This window comes from Lemur catta, chromosome 11 (genome assembly GCF_020740605.2).
Source record: "Lemur catta isolate mLemCat1 chromosome 11, mLemCat1.pri, whole genome shotgun sequence".
Classification (NCBI taxonomy): Eukaryota; Metazoa; Chordata; class Mammalia; order Primates; family Lemuridae; genus Lemur; species Lemur catta.
The window spans coordinates 73,662,487-73,683,185 of NC_059138.1; the positions used below are offsets into that span (position 1 = coordinate 73,662,487).

Sequence of the window (20,699 nt, forward strand, 5' to 3'; positions counted from 1 at the left end):
GAATCTGTTCTCTCTGGAAATAGTGGTCTTGCCATCTCTCAAGCACACGGCTGCTGTCTGTCTGGTAGAAATTTCATAACGTGTCCTTAAACTGCCGAATTCCTTTCCACTACTGTTCCCATTTCTCCCTGATGGAAGGCCCTGGAAGGCAGGCTCCGTGTGGGCAGAGGCTCTCTCCGCCTTGAGGACCAAAGGATGCCTGGCCCCTAGCACACAGCCTGGCTCCAAGGAGGTCCTAGATAAATATTTATGGATAAATATTTGTGGTCTGCATCTGCAGTCCATTTCCAGTTTCTATTATAATTCAGATTAATCCTCCTTTATTTCTGAAACAATAGAGAAAGTGAGGAAAACCTTATTTGTAACCTAATTTTAAACTCATCTTGTTTCCTTAATCATATCTTTCGCCATTTAAAGCAAGCAAAGCAAGTCTTAGGTCATCATTTTCCCATTAGCTGAGGACAGCAAGGGTTCATATGAATATTCTTTCCCTTTCCCACAAAGTAATTATCTAAGACTTCTAGCTAGAATGAAAAAAAAAAAGTGTTCTTCCCAACCTGGAAACGGCATTGCTCATTAAGTAACTGGGGCTCGCTGAATCCTATGCAAATCAGTCCTGATGAGCCCTTAACTAATCTGTTTACAAACCAGACCTGCTAGACAGGCCTCAGTGGTTTTCTATCAAAGCAAAGCTCTGCTCTTTATGGGCATCTGGCTGGCCCTGAATGCGTAGTTTAAACATAGACGCTTTCCTTCAAAGTGAGATCAAAGGCTTTATTACTCCTAAATGAGTGCATTATTTCCACTTACTACCTTCTTGTTTGCAATTTGTGTTTATTAACAGCACTGTCTCAGGTTTACTTTGTGAATTACTAGTTTCTGAAAACAGTATGGCAGTTTTATGGACCACAGTATACATTTGTGGAGATTATGTAGCATATAATACATAGAATGGCCCATCAGATAGGACATTAGGCAAAGAAAATTCTCTGCAAAGATGACAATACCTGACCATGCAGAATTCATTTATGATTTTTCTTTTTTAAAGGAAACCATCTGGCATAACAGGGCTAACACAAGGAAAGATTCCCCAACCCTGAAGAGCTGGAGATTTGATAACTCTTTGACTGCCTTGGAAGAATTTTCTTTGAAGTTTTAATTTTATTTCTTCCAAAGAGAGTAAGTATGTCAAGCTGTACCCGAGATGAGCGATGCCATCAGTACTTTTCAAGGAGAAGCACAACCAGGTACTTTCAGACAGAGAATAAACAGATTATTTAAAAAGCAAAGATTCCAGCGTGTAACTAGTGCTGCTTACTGAATCCTTGCTTCAGAGTCCTTCAGGCAGCAGCTTCCTTGTGTGAAGACACAGGCCTCCGCCCTCCTGGTCCTAAAACCAGATTAGAACCCTGTCCTTCACTCCCACCCTCCAATTCATCTTGGGAGGATGAAGCTGCCAAGAAAATTGCATCTTTTAAGATTTGTGGTGACTCAGGTATACAAGCTTCAGGGTGTCACTGACCTATAAAAGGGGCTAGACTAAACTGCAATGAGTACCATGCAATGCCAGAAAAATCCAGCCTCAAAAGGGGCAGCTTTTAATGTCACTAGATGGTCCAGCCAGAAATTAAATGGGATGGCCAGGAAAGGCTATAATCAGGGATCAAGCCACTGTTCAAAGTCATATCAGTTTTTAATAGATTTTTTTTTTTTTTTGGACGCTGAAGCAAGCATAAATTCACAAGGATAAAAACACATTTGTCAGAGCCCCATGGACAGACCCCTACCAATCCGAAATGAATTGGGCTGAAAGTGGCAAGCCGGACAGCAGGAAACTAAACCCATCGTAAATCTTCTCTTTAAACGTCTCTTCCTGCTTATCACCTTCTAAGCGTCCTTGATGGCCCAGTTCTGCCATTGCAACTTTGCAAAAAAAAAAAAAAAATCAGATACTATGTATTAAACCCAAGTCAAAAAAGCATCACTGCACACACAAACAGGATCAGAAATCACAGTATGAAGGCTGGAAAAATAAGACATTCAGACCACAAAGTGACAAACACACAAAATTTTAACTTGGCAATACGATGACTCCTAGAAGTCACAAGAGGAAAGTGGTCAGAGCAGGAGCGCATTAGGCTGTAACTGCAAAATAAAACATGTTGTTAACGAACATTTATACTGCATGTATCATATGGCAGCGGAGTTCCAGGATATAAAGACACTCCCTCCTCTAGCAGTTTATCTTTCACGCTAGTGTAGTAGTCTGTCTCTTGACTCCCTCATTTACCTTAACTGTTTGCATCTCTTTATCTAAAACGTAGACTTTTCATCTCTGAGACAAAGGGGTGAATTCTCGGCAAAAGTAAAAGCCCAATGCACCAGTTAGGAGTTAACTAGTAGAGCATGCTTACATTAGCACAAATAAGCTATCAGGTCTCCCTGGTCATCTTGGCTCATTAAAGGAACAAAACTAAACCAAGCAAGGAGAATGAATCATGTTTGGCACTTATAGAGAGCAGGCCTCAGGTCAGGGTTAAGGTCATTAAGAAGAAGGAGAGAGACGAGATTAAAGCTACATTTGCTCTTAGAGTCTCTGAGATTGGAACTCTAAGGTGACATTTCTGGAAAAGCTCTCAAATAGTCTAAAATCACCAAAGAATACCTCCAATTCTATCCATAAATGGAATAAAAATGAAGCTCAAGAGGCATAAAACAAATGTAAAAGAATTGTGAACTTGATATCATCTGAACTCTGCTCAGAGGGGCTGAAAAGCTCCATGTGGAGGTGAATTAACTCCTTCAGGGCACAAGGCTATCTCTTAATGGTGTTGGGAGGAGTAAATTCACTTCTAAAAGACCCAGACCATCATTTTTACAAGGAGAGCTGGCAAAAATTATGCCAAATTTCATATGATTAAAGGGAAAATAGTGAAAAGATTTAAATTTTTCTGATTTGACAACGTCAGTGAGAAGTTCTCCACTCTAAAATACTGTTTTGTATTGAAACAATATTTATTCTAAGCTACAGTAATCCAAACTCTAAAGTCTTTTAGGCATTTATCATTTTTAATGACTACAGCAAATGCCAAATTTTGTCCTTTTGAAGATAAAATGCTACACTCAAAAAGTCATGGGATTTGCATATCCAGCCAAGACTGAGAAACACACCCCAAACCTGCCTTTAGATTTTATGAGTCTGGCTGTGAAGAAGGTTTCCATAGTCTTTCCCTCTGCCAGCGTCATTATTTTACAGAGAGACCTGCCAAAATGCAGCTCGTAGCTAAGCTCATGTGTCAGGTTTATTCAAGTGGCTCATTCAGGATGAGCTTTCTTGCCATCTCTTTACCAGGCATGACAGACTATCATTAATAAAAATGTATTGATCTCTGAATCTATTCCTGGCTATTAAAAAAAAACCCTAATAAATGAGATGGCTATATGAGCAATAAATAATACCTAACCAGAGAGAGTCCAAAAACTGTCAGAAGCACATGCCTCGTGTTTTCTTAAACCCTTAACTAAGAGGAATCAGAATTTTAGAGCTAAAACAAACCTTGAAGATCAATGTAATGACCTCATTTTAAAGAGAGAGAAACAGATCCACAATATTGTACAACTTAGTGCTGACCTAGGGCTAGAACTCAGGGAACTGTCCCTGTTTCCCAGCCCAGGGACAGTTCTTGTAACCAAGACAGTGGAAAGCACTCCCTGCAGGCTGATTGCAAAGGGCTTTTGCTTTACTGTGTTTTTTCTTTTTTATTATAATGTTCTAAAAGAGTCTAATTCTTGTCTGAATAAAGAAGTCTTCATCCCTTTTAGGTATTCTTGAATTATTAAGTGATGAATACAATTAAATAGCTAAAGGTCATCTTCAATCTGTCTGCCACCAATAAGAGACGATTCCATGCGCGCATCGCTATGATGGACATGCTAGTTTATGGGTCTGACACCTTGCATGGAACGTTACAAATCCCTATGATGTCCTTAAGCTCCTTCTTCAGTTGAACTGAAAGATGGCTAAAAACCCCACTCGGGCAGATGACTCCCCACTGGCTGGCCGTTTGAGAATGCTCCAGGGTGCAGTTACTGCAGCTGAGGCTGGTAGTAACTTGTGCTGTTTTCCTGAGCAGCAGCAGGCTCTGACAATAGCCCGGGCAGAATTTATGCACGTGGATGATGTTGTCCCATTCTCTACTCAGCTTTGCTCCCCCATATGATGTGGACAGATTATGCACATTTCTGACTGCTTAGAAAACAAGTCAAGATCAAAATCTGTGCAATGACAGGAATGGCCAAGGAGTAGGCCCAGTCCATTTAGTATTCACTTCAATGTGGACTCAGCTGAGGCTGAGCACACGCTCCAGCAGAATGGTGTCCAGTCAGTAGGACAGCAGAGAACCAGTCTCCTCGGACACCTATTTACAGATTCCCTTGAATAAATTGAACCTGTGTTATTAGGAGGTTTCACCGTATGTCTCAAGGTCTATGGAGCATGTTACAAAACATTACATTTGGCACTGCTGTGCCCCATAAAGGGAAATGGGTATATGCTTTATCTGCATGCAAGTTGACGTTTAAAGTACATAAAAGGTTAGGCTAAGCCTGCTACCAAAAATGCATACTTTCTTTACTTCGTAAGTTTCTCTAGTCAGTTTTAACAGGATAAGCTAAACTGTTGATTAAAAAAACTTTGTAGAAGATCCACATTCTGGAAGACTTCCTAGGCAGCTGTGTGTAACAAACTGCATCCACTTACAACTCGAAGTACAACTTAGTCTGCTAAGCAAGAATCTTTAAGAAAACATTTATGCAGTTAGTAGTTCACCTAATGTAAACGTAATACCACAGTTTCCACTCACTCACACAAACATTTATCGAGCTCTTACTCAATGCTAGGTGCTGAGCTCAACACAAACCCTGAAGCTCATATGACACATTCTGTGCTTCAAAGAGCTTACAGTCTGCTGTGGAAGACAAATGTGCAAAGCAGCAAATATAATGTAACAGGGTAAGTCCTATGATGAGAAAGATAAGCAATTGCCAGGCGTGGTGGCCTGAGCCTGCATTCCCAGCTACTTGGGAGGCTGAGGCGGGAGGATCGCTTGAGCCCAAGAGTTGTAGACCAGCCTGGGCAACATAGCAGGACCCTGTCTTAAAAACAAACAAACAAAAAGAATGGTATCAACAAGGAGCTATGAAAACAGAGGGGAAATAACTCAGTCTGAAGTAGCTAAGGAAGGCTTTTCAGAAGATAACGGTGCCAGAAGGGAAGGTGAAGGACATTTTCTATGGAGAAACAGCATGTGCAAAGGTACTGAGGCATGAGAAGTGTGGCACGTTTGGGAGGTGGCAAACACTGTGGGCAATAGTGCTGGTGAAGTGAACTAGGACCCATGGCAGGAAGGGCCTTGAATACCATGCTTGGGGGGGTGAGGGTGGAGAAGGATGGGAATGGGGAGTGACTAAAATGGATCCAAGGGATGCTGCAGGGGTGATGGAAAGTTCTAGAAGTGGACTGTGGTGATGGTTGTACAACTCTAAATTTATTTATGAAAAGCCATTCAATTGTATAAAAGGAACAAATTTTATTGTATGTAGACTATACCTCAATGAAGCTGTTAGAAAAAATAAAAAGGAGCAACTGCAAAGATACTGAAGGGCCCCAGATAAGAACAGGTGAGGGCGTGTAATAGGCACTACAGATTTAGAATTAGCTCTGGAGAGAGGGTGGAGGAGCGGGAGTCAGGGATGGTCCCTGGAAACCTGTATGGGACAGGACCAGAAGGACAACCAGGTCTGGTGGGGAGAACAGGGAGCTCAGGTTTTGATATGCTGAGTTTAGATCCCTGGGGAACACGTATCTAGAGTAGAGCTTCTTGAACGCCACATGATTGGCATTTTGGGCAGGATAATTCTTGTGGGGGCTGTTCTGTGCATTGTGGGATGTTTAGCAGCATCCTTGGCCTTTCCCACTAAATACCAGTAGAGTGTGACAACCAAAAATGTCTCCAGCCATTGCCATATGTCCCCTGGTGGGCAAAACTGCCCCAGTTGAGAACCACTCATCTTACCTCATGATTTTTTTCCTTAGGGATTTTTTTTTTTTAAATAGAGATAGAATTCACCATTTAAAAGTCTACAATTTGGTGTTTTTAAATATATTCACAAAGTTGTGCAAGCATCATCACTAACTCTAGAACATTTTCATCCCCTCAAATAAAACTCCCTATCCATTAATAGTCACTCTCCATTTCCCCTCTCCCCAGTCCCTTGCAACCACAAATCTACTGTCTCTATGGATTTGTCTATTACTGACATTTCATATAAGTAGAATCATACAATATGTGGCCTTCTGTGTCTGGTGTCTTTCACTCGGTACGTTTCAAGCTCCATCCACGTTGTAGCATGTATCAGTCCTACATTCCTTTTTATGGTCAAATAATCTTCCACTGTGTGGCTATACCACCATTTGTTCACTAATCATCAGCTCAGGGGTATTTGGGTTGTTTCCACTTTTTAGCCATTATGAATAATGCTGCTGTGAACATCACGTACAAGCTTTTGTGTGGACATATTTTTTCTTGGGTATACAACTAGGAGTGGAATTGCTGGATCATGTGCTAACTCCAAGTTTAACCTTTTGAGGAAGTGGCTGCACCATTTTATATTCCAAGAAGCAATGTATGAGGGTTCCGATTTCTCCACAGGCTGGACATCACTTGTGATTGTCCTTAACTCATATTTTTTGTTTTAAAGTTTCCAAAAAAGCATTTAATATTAGGCTACATTGTTTATGACAACTTCATGGATGAGAAAACTAATGGTGAGAGGACAGTGACCTGCATGAGGTCATACTTAGAAGTCAGTAAAATCCTTTCCAGCACTAGTATTTATTATTCTATGTTGAAAACTACATAATAATTACAATTCTGTTCTGTCCTTCATGTAAGATGCTGGCAGTCTGACATGTGATCTGGTTTTGCTGGTTTTTTAATTTGCAGAGATTCACACACAATTACAACCCTTCCCTCTCAACTACTCAAAGATATCACTTAGTGTCCTCCTTCTCTTATCATTACTTTCCCCCTCCTTATTGGATTATTCCACTTCTACTAGTATAATCCCATAATGTTTCTCATCTTAAAAATACAGTAAAACTTCTCTCGGCCCCATATTCTCTGCCAGTGTCTGTCTCATTGCAGTGAAACTCCTCAAGAGTTGTCTCCATATGCAACCGTTTCCAATTCCTCTCCTCCCATTCTCATTCTCAATGGGGCTAATGAGAACAACACTCCAGCAAAACTCTTGAAAAAGTCACCAATGACCTCCATTTTGCCAAATTCAAATGATGAATTCTCAGCCCTATTACTCAACTTATCAGATAATCATTCCCTCCTTAAAACGCTGTTTTCATTTGGATTCCAGGACACTGCTCCCAATTCCCTCCTACTTTACTGGTCATTCCTCCTCAGTCTCATTTACTTGCTCTGAAGAGTGACACAGGGCTTGGTCCTTGTACCTTTGTTCTTCCTTACTTAGATGTCTATTAGGCATCTGAAGCAAAGTCCTGATATTTTTCTCTGAAACTTCCCACAATCCTCCCCAAGTCTTTCTCCCACAGTAAATAGCAACTTCTTTCTTCTACGCTCAGGCCACCAACCTTGGGGTCATCCTTGACTCCGCCCTCTATCATCCCATCCGTTAGTGGCTCTATCTTTTATGTTCAGAATCTGACCTTTTCTTGCCTTCTCCATCGTTTCAACATTTTGGTCCCAGCCACCACCATCTCTCAACTGGATATTACTATCACCTTCAAACTGGCACCCTTGCTTCCAAGCCTTGTCCCTACAGACTATTCTCCACACAGCATCCAGAGTGACCCCTGTAAGAGAAGGTCAGATCCCATCATTCCTCTGAACAAAATCCTTCACAGGCCACCAGCTGAGGTAGGTTTGCAAAAAGGCCACCACAGTGGCTGTGTCTTCACACTCTTATGCACTAGGTTCCACACTCCCCACTAGGGTGACTCTGGGCTTGGCTGTGACACTTGCTGTGGCCAATGAAACAGTACAAGCATGAAGCAGGCAGAGGCTTGAAAAGTACTTGTTCACGGGGGCTTGTCCCATGCTGCTGCTGAGAACTCGTCCACTACCACGTGAACAAACTCGGGCGAGGTGCCTGGAGGACAGTGACCATGTGGAAAGAAGCCTCAACCACTCCCATTGTTCCAGCTGAGTGAGGCCAAATTAGACCCTTCAGCTCCAGATGAGCTGACCCAGTCCAGAATAATATGGCCAAACTATAGAATTGTGAAAAATAATATTTGTTGTTTTAAGACACTAAATTTTAGGATGGATTGTTACCCAGGAAAAGTTAATTGATACATTGCCTATTTCACCCAGAATAAAAGCCAATGTCCTAACACAGCCTACAAGGCCCCACACGATTGGGCTGCCCTCACCCCATGCCACTTTGCTTAGAGACTCCTTGTTATTCCTCACATCCAGCATTGTCCTACTTCAGGGCCTTTGTACTTCTGTTCCCTGTGCCTGGAATGTTCTTTCCGTAGACATCTGCGTAGTTTGCTCCCTTACTTCCTTCTTATCTCTGCTCAAATGTCACCTTCTCAGAGAGACCTTAACTTACCACTCTAGTAAAATACCCCTGGCACTCCCTATCCATTCCCTTTATCCTACTTTATTTTTCTTTTTAGTTATTATCTAACAAATATATTAAATATTTATTTCTTGTCTCTCTCTCTCTCTCTCTCTCTCTCTCTCTCTCTCTCTCTCTCTCTCTCTCACACACACACACACACATACACACACACACACACACACACACGAGACACCAGAATTTATGCTCTATAGGCCAGGAACTTTTGTCTGTCTTTTCCATCACTATATCCCTAGCACTTATATTAGTGCCCACAATTTTTTATCACCAGGAAAATGATGGAAGTAGTAGTACTTCTGCCAAATGTGGTGTCTCGGTCTATCACCTGGAATGTTTTTAGAGGCTGAGGTGGCAAAAGTGGCAACTGAGCTCCATGCTGGGGCAAGTTACAGTTAATGCAGGCTGACTTCCTATGCCACTGATGACCCAGAAAACAGTCACACAAATGCACATTAAGGATTCAGGTAGAACAGCAGAATGCTGGCCCGCCACTGGCTAGCTCAGAGCTCTGTTCCTGTGGACCTCCCCTCCCCACTTCCCTTTCATTCCATCCTTTCCCCAATGGTCTGAACACCAGCTTGTCAGATCATTAGTTTGTTCACCAAATGGTTAGGAAGAAACAAAAGCACCAAGAGTATTATCAGCATAGAAATTTATTTGAATTCAAAATAATATGGTTATATTTAGAATAATGTAATAATTATCTAAAGCACATATCATCATTGGCTCTGAAACAGGTCTAAAGATGTCATTCTTTTGAAGTCAAAAAATATGTAGTAAGAATGTACAAGGAAGCAAAAAAATATAAAAACAAGTCTGCTGAGTGTTGGGAGTTGTAGGGGATATACTAAGATACTATAACTGAGTTCACATGATGAACATGCAGCAACAGGTTCTCCTGCTTTATCAATTCCCTAGAAAATAAAGCAGTAACCTCAGTAATGCAGTACCCACTCGGTTAATAGGACAAACTTCCCGAGGGACACAGGTAATAATTCACTATATTTCTCTTCTCCTCACACCGATTCTTTTCTTTCCTTTAAGATGGGTTTCATCCTGTTGACAAAATATTTGGTTTATTTGTAAGGTAGAGTAAATAATATCCTGATTGAAATATCCAACAATTTAACTGAAGATCCTCAGGGATCAAACTTTTTAAAATTAATTGACTTTAATAAGAATAAAAAAAAATTAATTGACCTGAGGTCAATTCAGCTAGGTAGCAGAGACCATCAGTGGCTTGTAGGAAAAATTTTTTCAGATAATATATGTTTGCTAAAAGGACAAAAAGAATAAGCAGTTAAAAATGGGTGAAAAATCCTAGGGACTAGTGTGATCTAGACAATCAAAAGCAGACAGGTGACCTTTGATTTAATCCGTTTACTTGCAGAGTGAGCTAGGAGGCGCCAAGACAGAGTTTAGTTCCCAACAGTGTCCACGGCCAACGGGCACACTCAAAACGTCTCCTCTTCTCGTAGAAACTGGAACACAGATGAGAAGTCTTTCTTTGAGTAGCCCTTCGCACACATTATCCTGTAGATCTGATGGGCCAGACTGCCGAGAGGGATTGGACTCTTTGTGCTGGTAGCAGAGTCTTGCGCCAATCCCAGATCCTAAATCAAACAAAGGCAGGAGAGAACACACTGAGACTGGCAGTAAGGGCTCCCTTTGGAACTGTGGTTCTCAATGCTTTGGTTTCAAAGAAGGAGAAATGAAGTCTGGAAAACATAAAATGCTTATAAGCACACTGGTCAATTATATATTTTTAAACAAGTGCTTTCATATAGCTGCAAAATGACTCCAGATAGAAACTGCTTTCTGAGTGCCCCCTCCCTCCCTCACCCTCCACAAGACCTATTTGTTTTGTTTTGTTTACAGGAAAATCTGTGGAAGTCTGTAAGATTGATATCATGAAAAATAAATTTTTTCTTAAATGAAATGTGAGGGAAAATAAAACTGCAAAATAGGAAACACACAGTTTCAAACATTACTTCATCCAATAAATATTTAAAGTTGTGCTGACAAAGTGCCAGAAATTGGGATACAATGATAAACAAGCTAGCTGCAGCCCACCCAAACTCACAGTCTACTGAGGAAGAAAGACAATTAAATAAGCATTTCTATAATTTGATAAGTTAAATATTAATACTATCATGGGAGTCAGGGAAGCACAGTCTAGGGTACTGGGGAAGGCCTTCAAGAGCAAGAAACCGATCTGCACAGATGTGGAAGAGCAGTGGGCGTCAGCTAGGCAAAAGCAAGGGGGTGGCAGGGAGGCGAGGAAGACCGATCCTGGCAGAGGGAGCAGCAAACGTGAAGGTTTGCGAGTGAGAGAGAACAAGAGACAGACGTGAGTTCAGTGTGACAAAAGCACAGAGACGGGAATGGGAAATGAGCCTGCCGAGGCAAGCAAGGGCCAACCGAGGGCCTTGTAAGATAAGCTATAGAGATGGACTTTAATCTCTAAGAAACTGAAATTATCAAAGAAACTTGATAGGAGAAGTGACATGATCAGGTTTTCACATTTTAGAAAGCCCACTCTTGCTGTGGCGTGGATAATGAAGGGAGGAGGTCAGGATGAAAGGCACGGAGACCAGGTGAGGGCTGCTGCAATATGACCTGAATGAGGCTCAGCCACGGTACTGGCAGTGGGGGTGAAGGGGAACCGGAGGAATTCAAGGCATATCCAAGCAGCAGAATGGATGAACGTCAGGGGAACAGGGAGAGTGAGCCAAGAGCATGCACACTGTGTTTTATTGCACTTCACAAATATGTGTGTGTGGTTTTTCTTTTTTTTTTGGATTTTTTTCCTTTACAAATTAAAGGTTTGTGGCAGCCCTGCATTGAGCAAGTCTGTGAGCACCATTTTTCCAACAGTAGGTGCTCAGTTCATGTATCTGTCACATTTTGGTAATTCTCACAATATTTCACATTTTTCATTACTATTATATCTGTTATGGTGATCGGTGATCAGCAATCTTTGATGTTACTATTGGAATTGTCTTGGGTGCCACATATTGCACCCATATAAGGTAGTGAACTTAATTGATAAATGTTATGTGTGTTCCAACTGCTCCACTGACAGGCCATCCCCATCTCTCTCCCTCTCCTCTGGCCTCCCTATTCCCTGAGACACAACAACATTGAAATTGGGCCAATTAATAAGCCTACAATGGCCTCTAAGTATTCATGTGAAAGGAAGAGGCACGATTCTCTCACTTTAAATCAAAAGTGAGAAATGCTTAAGCTTAATGAGGAAGGCATGTTCAGAGCTGAGATGGGCCACAAGCTAGGGCTCTTGTGCCAAACAGTTACCAAAGCTGTGAATGCAAAGGAAAAGTTCTTGAAGGGAATTAAAAGGGCTACTTCAGTGAACACACAAATGATAAGAAAGCAAAACAGCCTTCCTTACTGCTGATATGGAGAAAGTTTGAGTGGTCTGGATGAAAGATCAAACGAGCCACAACATTTCCTTAAGCCAAAGCCTAATTCAGAGCAAAGCCCTAACTCTCTTCAATTCCATGAAGGCTGAGAGAGGTAAGGAAGCTGAAGAAAAGTTGGAAGCTAGCGGAAGCTGGTTCAAAAGGTTTAACATAAAAGTGCGAGGTGAAACAGAAAGTGCTGATGGAGAGGCTGCAGCAAGTTATCCAGAAGATCCACTACAATAGCTAGCTAAGATCACTGATAAAGGTGGCTACACTGCACAACAGATTTTCAATGTAGATTAAACAGCCTTATAGAAGAAGAAGATGCCATCTAGGACTTTCATAGCTAGAGAGGAAAAGTCAATGCTTGGCTTCAAAACTTCAAAGGACAAGTGACTCTCTTGTTAGGGGCTAATGCAGCTGGTGACTTTAAGTTGAAGCCAATATTTATGTATCATTCCAAAAATCCTAGGGCCCTTAAGAATTATGCTAAATCTACTCTGCCTGTGCTAAGTGGAGCAACAAAGCCTAGATGGCAGCATATCTGTTTACAGCATGGTTTACTGAATATTTTAAGCTCACTGTTGAGACTTACTGCTCAGAAAAAAAGTTTCCTTTCAAAATACTATTGCTTATGGACAATGTATCTGGTTGCCCAAGAGCTCTGATGAAGAGGTACAAGGAGCTTAATGTGATTTTCATGCCTGCTAACACAACATCCATTTTGCAGCCCATGGATTAAGGAGTAATTTCAACTTTCAAGTCTTATAAGAAGATATACATTTCATAATGCTATAGTTGCCATAGATAATGATTCCTCTGATGGATCTGGGCAAAGTCAATTGAAAATCTTCTGGAAAAAATTCACCATTCTAGATGCCATTAAAAACATCATGATTCATGGGAGGAGGTCAAAATACCAACATTAACAGGAGTGTGGAAGAAGTTGATTCTAACCCTCATTGATGACTTTGAGGGGTTCAAGACTTCATTGGAGGAAGGAACTGCAGAATGAGTGGAGCCTGAAGATGTGACTCAATTGCTGCAATCTCATGATACAACTTGAAAGGATGAGGAATTGCTTCTGATGGCATGAGCAAAGAAAGTGGTTTCTTGAGATAGAACTACTCCTGGTAAAGACGCTGTGAACGTTACTGAAATGACAACACATGATTTAGAATATTACATAAATTTAGTTCATAAAGCAGCAGTGGCAGGGCTTGAGACCATTAACTTCAATTTTGAAAGAAGTTCTACTGTGGGTAAAACATCATCAAACAGCGTATCGCATGCTACAGAGAAATCTTTTGTGAAACAAAGAGTTAATCAATGTGGTAAATTTAATTTTTGTTGACTTTTAAGAAATTGCCAGAGCCACTCTGACCTTCAGTAACCACCACCCTGATCAGTCAGCAGCCATCAACATGGAGCCAAGACTTTCCATCAGCTAAAAAGATGATACGACCTGCTGAAGGCTCAGATGGTTGCTAGCATTTTTTAGCAATAAAGCATTTTTAAATTAAGGTATGTACATTGTTTTTTTTAGACATAATGCTATTGCATACTTAATAACAGTATAGTTTAAATGTAACTTTTATACATACTTGGAAACCAAAAAATTTTTGTGACTTGCTTTATTGCAGTGGTCTGGAACCAAATCCATAATATCTCTGACGTATGCCTGTAGCAGATGTATATATTCTTACTTCTTAAGCAGAGGAAAAAAACTCAACTGGGGGGAATAAGCACTATGCAGAAATCCAAAAGCCTATTGGTCTAAAAAGTATTTTCTACAGTTGAGATCACAGATTTTCTAAAGTTGAGATCACAAATGAGAGGAGGCCAAGAATTTGCTTTTCAAATGACTTAATGAATTTTACACATAAGTCCATATATACTGTTAAAGCAAGATACATGTACTTAGAAATCAAATATCATGGGAAAGATCCTCTTTTCTTTTGTGATGTATATATGCAATGTCAATGCATTAACAACAATCAGAAGATTCTTACTGCTCCCATTCTAAGGAGTTGGTAAATTAACATAAATTTAGGATGAAGAACAAAATTTTACCAACTCAGATAAACAAACCCAAGTGCACACACATAGACACAAAAATCCTGGCTCATTCTTCTCATCCAAAAGGCCAGGAATAAAAATAAACAAGATAAGGATTTTTACGTAACTTTTTACTCATTTCCAGTGAGAGTTCCAATCAGAGAGTGAATCAATATTCTAGTAATTTTTCCTTCTAGGATAGACAAATGCTTTGTTAAAAGGAGGGAGGAAAGGAGGGGGAGGGACAGAAGGGAGAGGAAGAGCAAGAGGAGAGAGAAAGAGAGAGAGTGTTAGTAGATCATTAAACATTTCCTGCCTCTCTTGATTAGTCTCTACATTCACCATACCTTAGCCATGAGTGTTGTTCCAAATCCACCCTGATAATTATTAGCTGAGGGAACTCCTTCCATCACTCCGGGTACAGGATTGTAAGTATCACTTGACCAACACCGTCCTGAGCTCATATTCAGGATTTTAGCCAACAGTTTTGGGTCAAGCCCTAACCTGTCAAAGGTCAAAGAAAAGAAGTGTTAAATGTCAAAATGTACAAGTCACGTGTGACTTATTTATGTATGGAGACACTCCATCTTCTCTCTCCATTTATTTAATGTCTTCTAAAATCAAAGCAGATTGGTATGAGAGTGAAGAAGCCAATCTTGAATTGGTATTAAAAGCTACTGATCAAACAAGAACATTTCTGAGCCAGAAATTTAGAGAAAACCTTCTGTACTAGCCTACTATTAAGAGGAAATAATACATAATTGCACAATAGCATTGTTGGTTTATCACACTCATGGGTTTTCTAGTCTTTCTGACATTACTGCATTTATGTGTCACCTAAGAACCTTAAGCAAATATGATAATCTAAATTCTACATTCTTTACTCACAAATGATATATTTCAGACAGAAATATTGACAGATAAACGATGCATCATGGGAGTCTGTGTGGATGCATTTATATGTATGTTTATTCCTTGAGCTTTTATGAGAATAAATGTAAGAGATGAGCCATGAGTAGTAAAGGAGCTTAAGAGAAGTTATCATTATAAAAGAAAACATTTCTTGCTGCAAACTTTTCCTTATTTATTAAATCTTCATTAGACAATCTTGCTTATGAAGCAAGTCTGCACAGAGCTGTGACATATGCTATCTATTCAGAGACATGCATTATAGTTCTGGGTCAACTGCTGATAAGGTTACTGATCCTGATAAAACAAAGCTTGCCCAAGCGGAAACATCATTTGTTCTATCACTGGGCTGACGGCATAAATGGCTGTTCAATGTGGACCCTAGGAAAAATAGAATCAAAATGCTCCATTACTTTGATTCTAAAGATACAATGCAGTTTTGAGAAGCACAGTTTTGCTAAGTATCAGTGAATCAAGTTTCAAATGAAACTGTATATCTAGCAATTTATTTGGTTTCTTTCAGACAAAGAGTCATTATAAAACAACTGTCACAAAAGCTTTCTAACTTTTTCTTAAAACTAAACTCTTTCAGAAAATAGAAAAACATTGAAAAGAGACACTCATGATGTAAATGTTAAACAAACTGCATTTTGGCACATTTAAATTTTTCTTTACTTTGTGTGTTCAAAATATATGTCTGTTTACTTCCAAATCTGAATATCATGACCAATAAAACATTTTTCCAATGCTACAGCAGGGGACTAGGGTGAACAGCCAAGGATATGTATGAACTTACCACGTAATATAACCATTATGTAATCAGGCTTTCAAGGGGTGGCTGTGGTTCACAGAATGCTACGTGGAGTGCCATGCATCTGAATTCATATGGTGGCCCATGTTATAACAATGGGTATTTACTAAGGATTATAACAGACATAGAAGATTCAATCTAAATCAGCTATCATACATTCTGTTCAATTGTGGATTACCAGAGAGAAATCCAACAGTTTCATTCATTCTTTTACAAAGATCCACGTTTGTTGCATGTATAGTTTACTACTGATGCTTTCTTTCCCCTTTTAAATGAAATTAGGCTATCAGTATGCTGTTGTGGCATATGACTTAGGAAAAGATAAAGCCAATGTGCTTAGGGAATAATTGTGAAAAGTAAAATTGCAAATTAACAATTAGTTAATTTGCTGTAACTGCAAATATATTGTCTAAACACAAATGTTCAAGAACACACATGTGTAAATATGCTCCATAAGGAGAAAATACTTTTAGAAACTCCAAAACATCACTTTTTCCCTCAATTTGCAATATCATTTAGGGTCTTCCTAATTTAGATTTTCTTTTAAGATAGTTCATCCCATTTAAAGCAGCAGAGAGAGCTCCTCCCCTCTTTATAGTCTACCAGGTTATGCTCAGCATTAGCTTATAAGTATTTACTGCTAAGAAAATTCACACTGTCTTCCATAATACTCACCAAAATGGTAAGCAAAGCTTATTATCCTAACTTTGTAAAACCCTACATTTTTCTTGAACGTTCAAGGAAAAATACTGGCACTGATTGATGGAAACCCTTTTTGGTGAACATATTACTATTTAGAAGCATCCTGAGGGACACACAAAAAAATCAGGTGGCAGTTGTTCTGTGCTCACTTTTCAAATCTGACGCTTCCCCACCGTGCCGATTCCCTTCATGAGATGGCTACTCCCTCTCCACTTCCCTCCTACTGCCCCCACCTGCACCAAAGTGTATCATTAAAAAGAGCAAGTTAGAAGTGTTTTGCATTTCATCTTTCTGAAGATTCTTTCCCTGGCACATACATAACTGACAGTTAAAATTAGACATGATATTAAAATCAGTTACTGAAGTCCTCTGTCTTCCACTGTGCCCAAGGCTTGTAATGGTCTGAAACCAGCTAGAATACACAGTAATTGTCATTCAGAGAGTCTATCCTAGAACGTCATGCTTCACTGGAGAAGACTGAGTTTCCATTCGAAATCAACAAATTAATCCAAGACAGGTATCTGAAAGGGCAAGTTTAATAGGAAGCAGCTACTGGGCTCTCAACCATGATAAAATGTTATTGCTGTTTCCCTGTAAATTGGCTGGGAACATATGATACTTTCTGCATAAGAGCCCCATTGCTGTTCAGGAGATATACAGCTCAAGCCATCAAAAGGATGACAGTCTGTCAGTCCCCATAATAACTTGCCACTGTATGTGGTTCGAGAGTGCATGCGTGCATGCATGTGGCTTTACAATTGCTGGAATCTTCTCTGATATAAACAGAGAATGAATTCATTGTTCTGTCTGCATATATAATGCATCTCAAATAAACATCACTGTGTCAAATCAACTCACCTCTAATTTTAAATGAATTTTTGGGAGAAGTAAAAATGATGCATAAACTGCAAAACAATTAAAGAGAAGCCAAACATTTGACTTCACTATAACTAAGGCTTTAAGGGCCAAAAAAGTTTGTTCACTATATATTCTCTGTAAGTATACTGTCTGGTTTTACGTGAGAACAAAGCAAATTATGTCACAAAACTTGGATGTCTGTATCACAAGAACAGACGTAGAAATGAAACACCTGAAACCATGTCAATCTTAATCAATCATTCACTCCTGCACCAGTATTTACTCAGATCTGCTAAGTGCAGATGCTATGCGTAGAGCCAAGGAGACAATGATAAGGAAGCTAAGAGGAGGCTGTGCCTGCCTACCAGGAGGGCTTAGTTAAGATACACCCAGATAACTTTTCCCTGAGGCAGGAGAAGTGCCATATCCTATTCTATCCTATCCTATGCACTCTCTCATGCCCTCACTCCTTTCCTCATTCATTTGACAAATCTCCACTGGAGCGTCTACTATCTGCCAGGTATGTTCTGAGGAGACAGCAATGAGTAGACAAAGCCGTTCTCCTTCAATGGAGCTTACATTCTAGGCGGGAAGACAGGCAATAAACAAAAAATAATGCCAGCCAGTGAGAAGTGTTATGAAGAAAAAAGCATCAAAGTATAATTCAATTCAAATACAAACCACCTCACCAAAACCACAAATATCAATAATTACCACATATTGAGTACCTATCACGTGCCAGGAACTGTTTTAAAAGATTTCATAACTCAACAAATAGATACTATTATTTCTGTCATTTCATAAATGATAAAGGCTTAAGTCTGCAGCACAGCTGGGATGTAGACCTAGACAGACAACCAAACTCTAACAATCTTAAGTCTCACTGGGTCATGTGGGTGGTAAACTTAACAGTCAACTAGCCAATATGATGGCACTTCATCAGTTGATTAAGAAATTTGGTCAAACTTTTATCACAAACTTTTTGCGATTTGTTACATTAGGGTATTCAACTAAGAGACTTCAGTCATCATGTGAATGAAAAGACAACATGTAAGGGGAGCAACCAAGAAACTAAAATATGCTTGTGGGGAAGTTCTCATCTTGTGGGGAACAGCTTTCCAGAAGTTCAAATGTTAACCTTCTTTTGGTGAAAGACAACATGGTAGTTGCTGGAGGGGCCTGGGCCCTGGTCGGTAATGCAAATAACTTGTTACACCAATAATATTTTTAAAAAAAAATCAATTCCCAGTGAAGAAAAAATAAATACAAAATAACAAACCCCATATTATCAATGTTGTTTCTAGATGATATATAGGAACAAATCCTCTCTAATGTAAGTAGGGTACTTTCAGGGCCATAAAACTATGTTTCTAAGGCCTAAGTAGAAACCCAATTAGAAAGTAGAAAGGTCTAATAAAAAAGAATCTCAAAATATATGTATACCAATAATTTTTTACTCTTTACTTTTTTACAACATTTAAAAATTTCACTAACATCCATAAAGACTCACTATAAAAGAGCATAGGGTCAGTAAGAATTTTAAACTATAAGATTTTATTCTTCTATTTTTTTTTTAAAAAAGGGAAACTGTGTTCCAGAAAAACCACTGACTTAGAATAAAATTAATCAGAAATGATCACTTCATAGGAATAGGTGACTAAATTTGTAAATGTTGACATTAATACTCTGAAAAAATTTCACTTGAGAGTGAACAGAATATAAATGTGGCTAAACCACTTTGATGCTATACACTTTGTGGGAATTTACTACTAGGGAATTTATGCTTGCTGATGCCAATTTTCTCTTGCACCTTGCAAAGCTCAATAAATCGTGGCCGCTCTCTATACTCTATTAGAGAACAATCCTGTCATTTTAAACCACGTCTGTAAACCATGGAGAAAAGACAATAGCAGAAACATTCATTTTTAGGGCTTTCAAACCACTGAGAATCTTGGTAAGATGAAGTGATAAAATCCTAACGTCATGAAAATAAGCAATTCATTAGTACAATCTGAAACACTAGAAACTTATAAATTATTTTAACAGTTAAGTAAAACTAGTGAGTTTCTGCCTTGTATTCAGACTTTTGAAATATATATTACAAAATATATATGTATCAGTACATATGTACAGTTCTAGAAAACTTAAACATTTAAAAGTTGCATATTTCCAAATATCATTTTGTCATAGTGGATCAAGGCCAAAATAAAGGGAATTCTATTTATTGCTCCTGCTTTTAACATCTCTATTTGGAATTTTATCACTTTTCATTTTCTTCTTGAAAACAAACCCATTAGAGTAGCCAGTGGTTTTCACTTCGTTGTACAAATTTTATTCCTTTGATTTGCCTACTATTCTTCATTAGCTGCTGTTTGGAGTAGAACTTTCACAAGCGGGCTTACCCTAAACAAAATTTCATTTTAGAAGGGCAAATGATCATCTAATAAGAGTTTTGACAGGAAAATTATTCAAGAAATGCCAGAGGATGTATCACTATGCCTAAGGAACATGCTGATACAGTGATGTTCAAGGTAAGAGTAGAGAACAGAATACACTGGCAAACACAAGGTGGTATATTTTACTATAGAATAACCTAGGTTCATAGATGCTTTTACTTTTGTGATATATTCATTTATATCCAGAAAAATAAAAATGTCTAAAGATGTATATGCATACTAATGCTATTGTCAACACCAATTAATTTTATATGTAATTTGGGTTCTAGAAATTTACATTTCCCTCTTCCATGAAATTAGTCTAGAGAATGAACATGAAAACAAGTTACTAGTAACCAGTTTTTCAATTATAAGTGACCCATAGCCTAAAACTGGCCACAATACAGACATAACACTCTGAAAACCTCCCTATATACCACCAATTTTATTAAGGCTTTGTACAGATATGCCTTACCATCTTATAGACATTCAATTTTAAAATGTAAATGGTACAGGATATTGATAAACCAATTAGCGCTGATGCAAAACAAATTCCTCTTTTATCTCAATTACAACATGACAACTTAATAGGTCAAGATAGTTTAACATCTGAGACAAGGGCAATTCAATAAAACAACAGCATCTTGATATGGTAATTAAGAGGAAATGTGAATCCATTACCACGTTTTAAAAAATATCTCAAGCACTTCAGCTCTTTTTTATTACTTTTATCAAAAGCTGAGATGTGAAACACTACTTTCTTTTGTGATATATCTGGTAAGCAGTTTTGGGAAATGTGAAGAAAGCATCTGAATAAAGCAT

At 39.0% G+C, this 20,699-nt stretch overlaps 1 protein-coding gene across 1 annotated transcript in view; it reads right to left on the reverse strand.

Moving 5' to 3' along the window:
- Window positions 1-9,314: 9,314 nt before the first annotated feature.
- Window positions 9,315-20,699, reverse strand: part of HIBADH (3-hydroxyisobutyrate dehydrogenase) — a 120,998-nt gene continuing 109,613 nt past the window's right edge. Inside the window, exons 7-8 of the mRNA XM_045564066.1 lie at window positions 14,510-14,666; window positions 9,315-10,292 (exon numbers count right to left, since the gene is read on the reverse strand). Coding sequence (XP_045420022.1) covers window positions 10,134-10,292; window positions 14,510-14,666 — 316 coding nt within the window. The 3' untranslated portion in view covers window positions 9,315-10,133. The remainder of the gene's footprint in view (window positions 10,293-14,509; window positions 14,667-20,699) is intronic.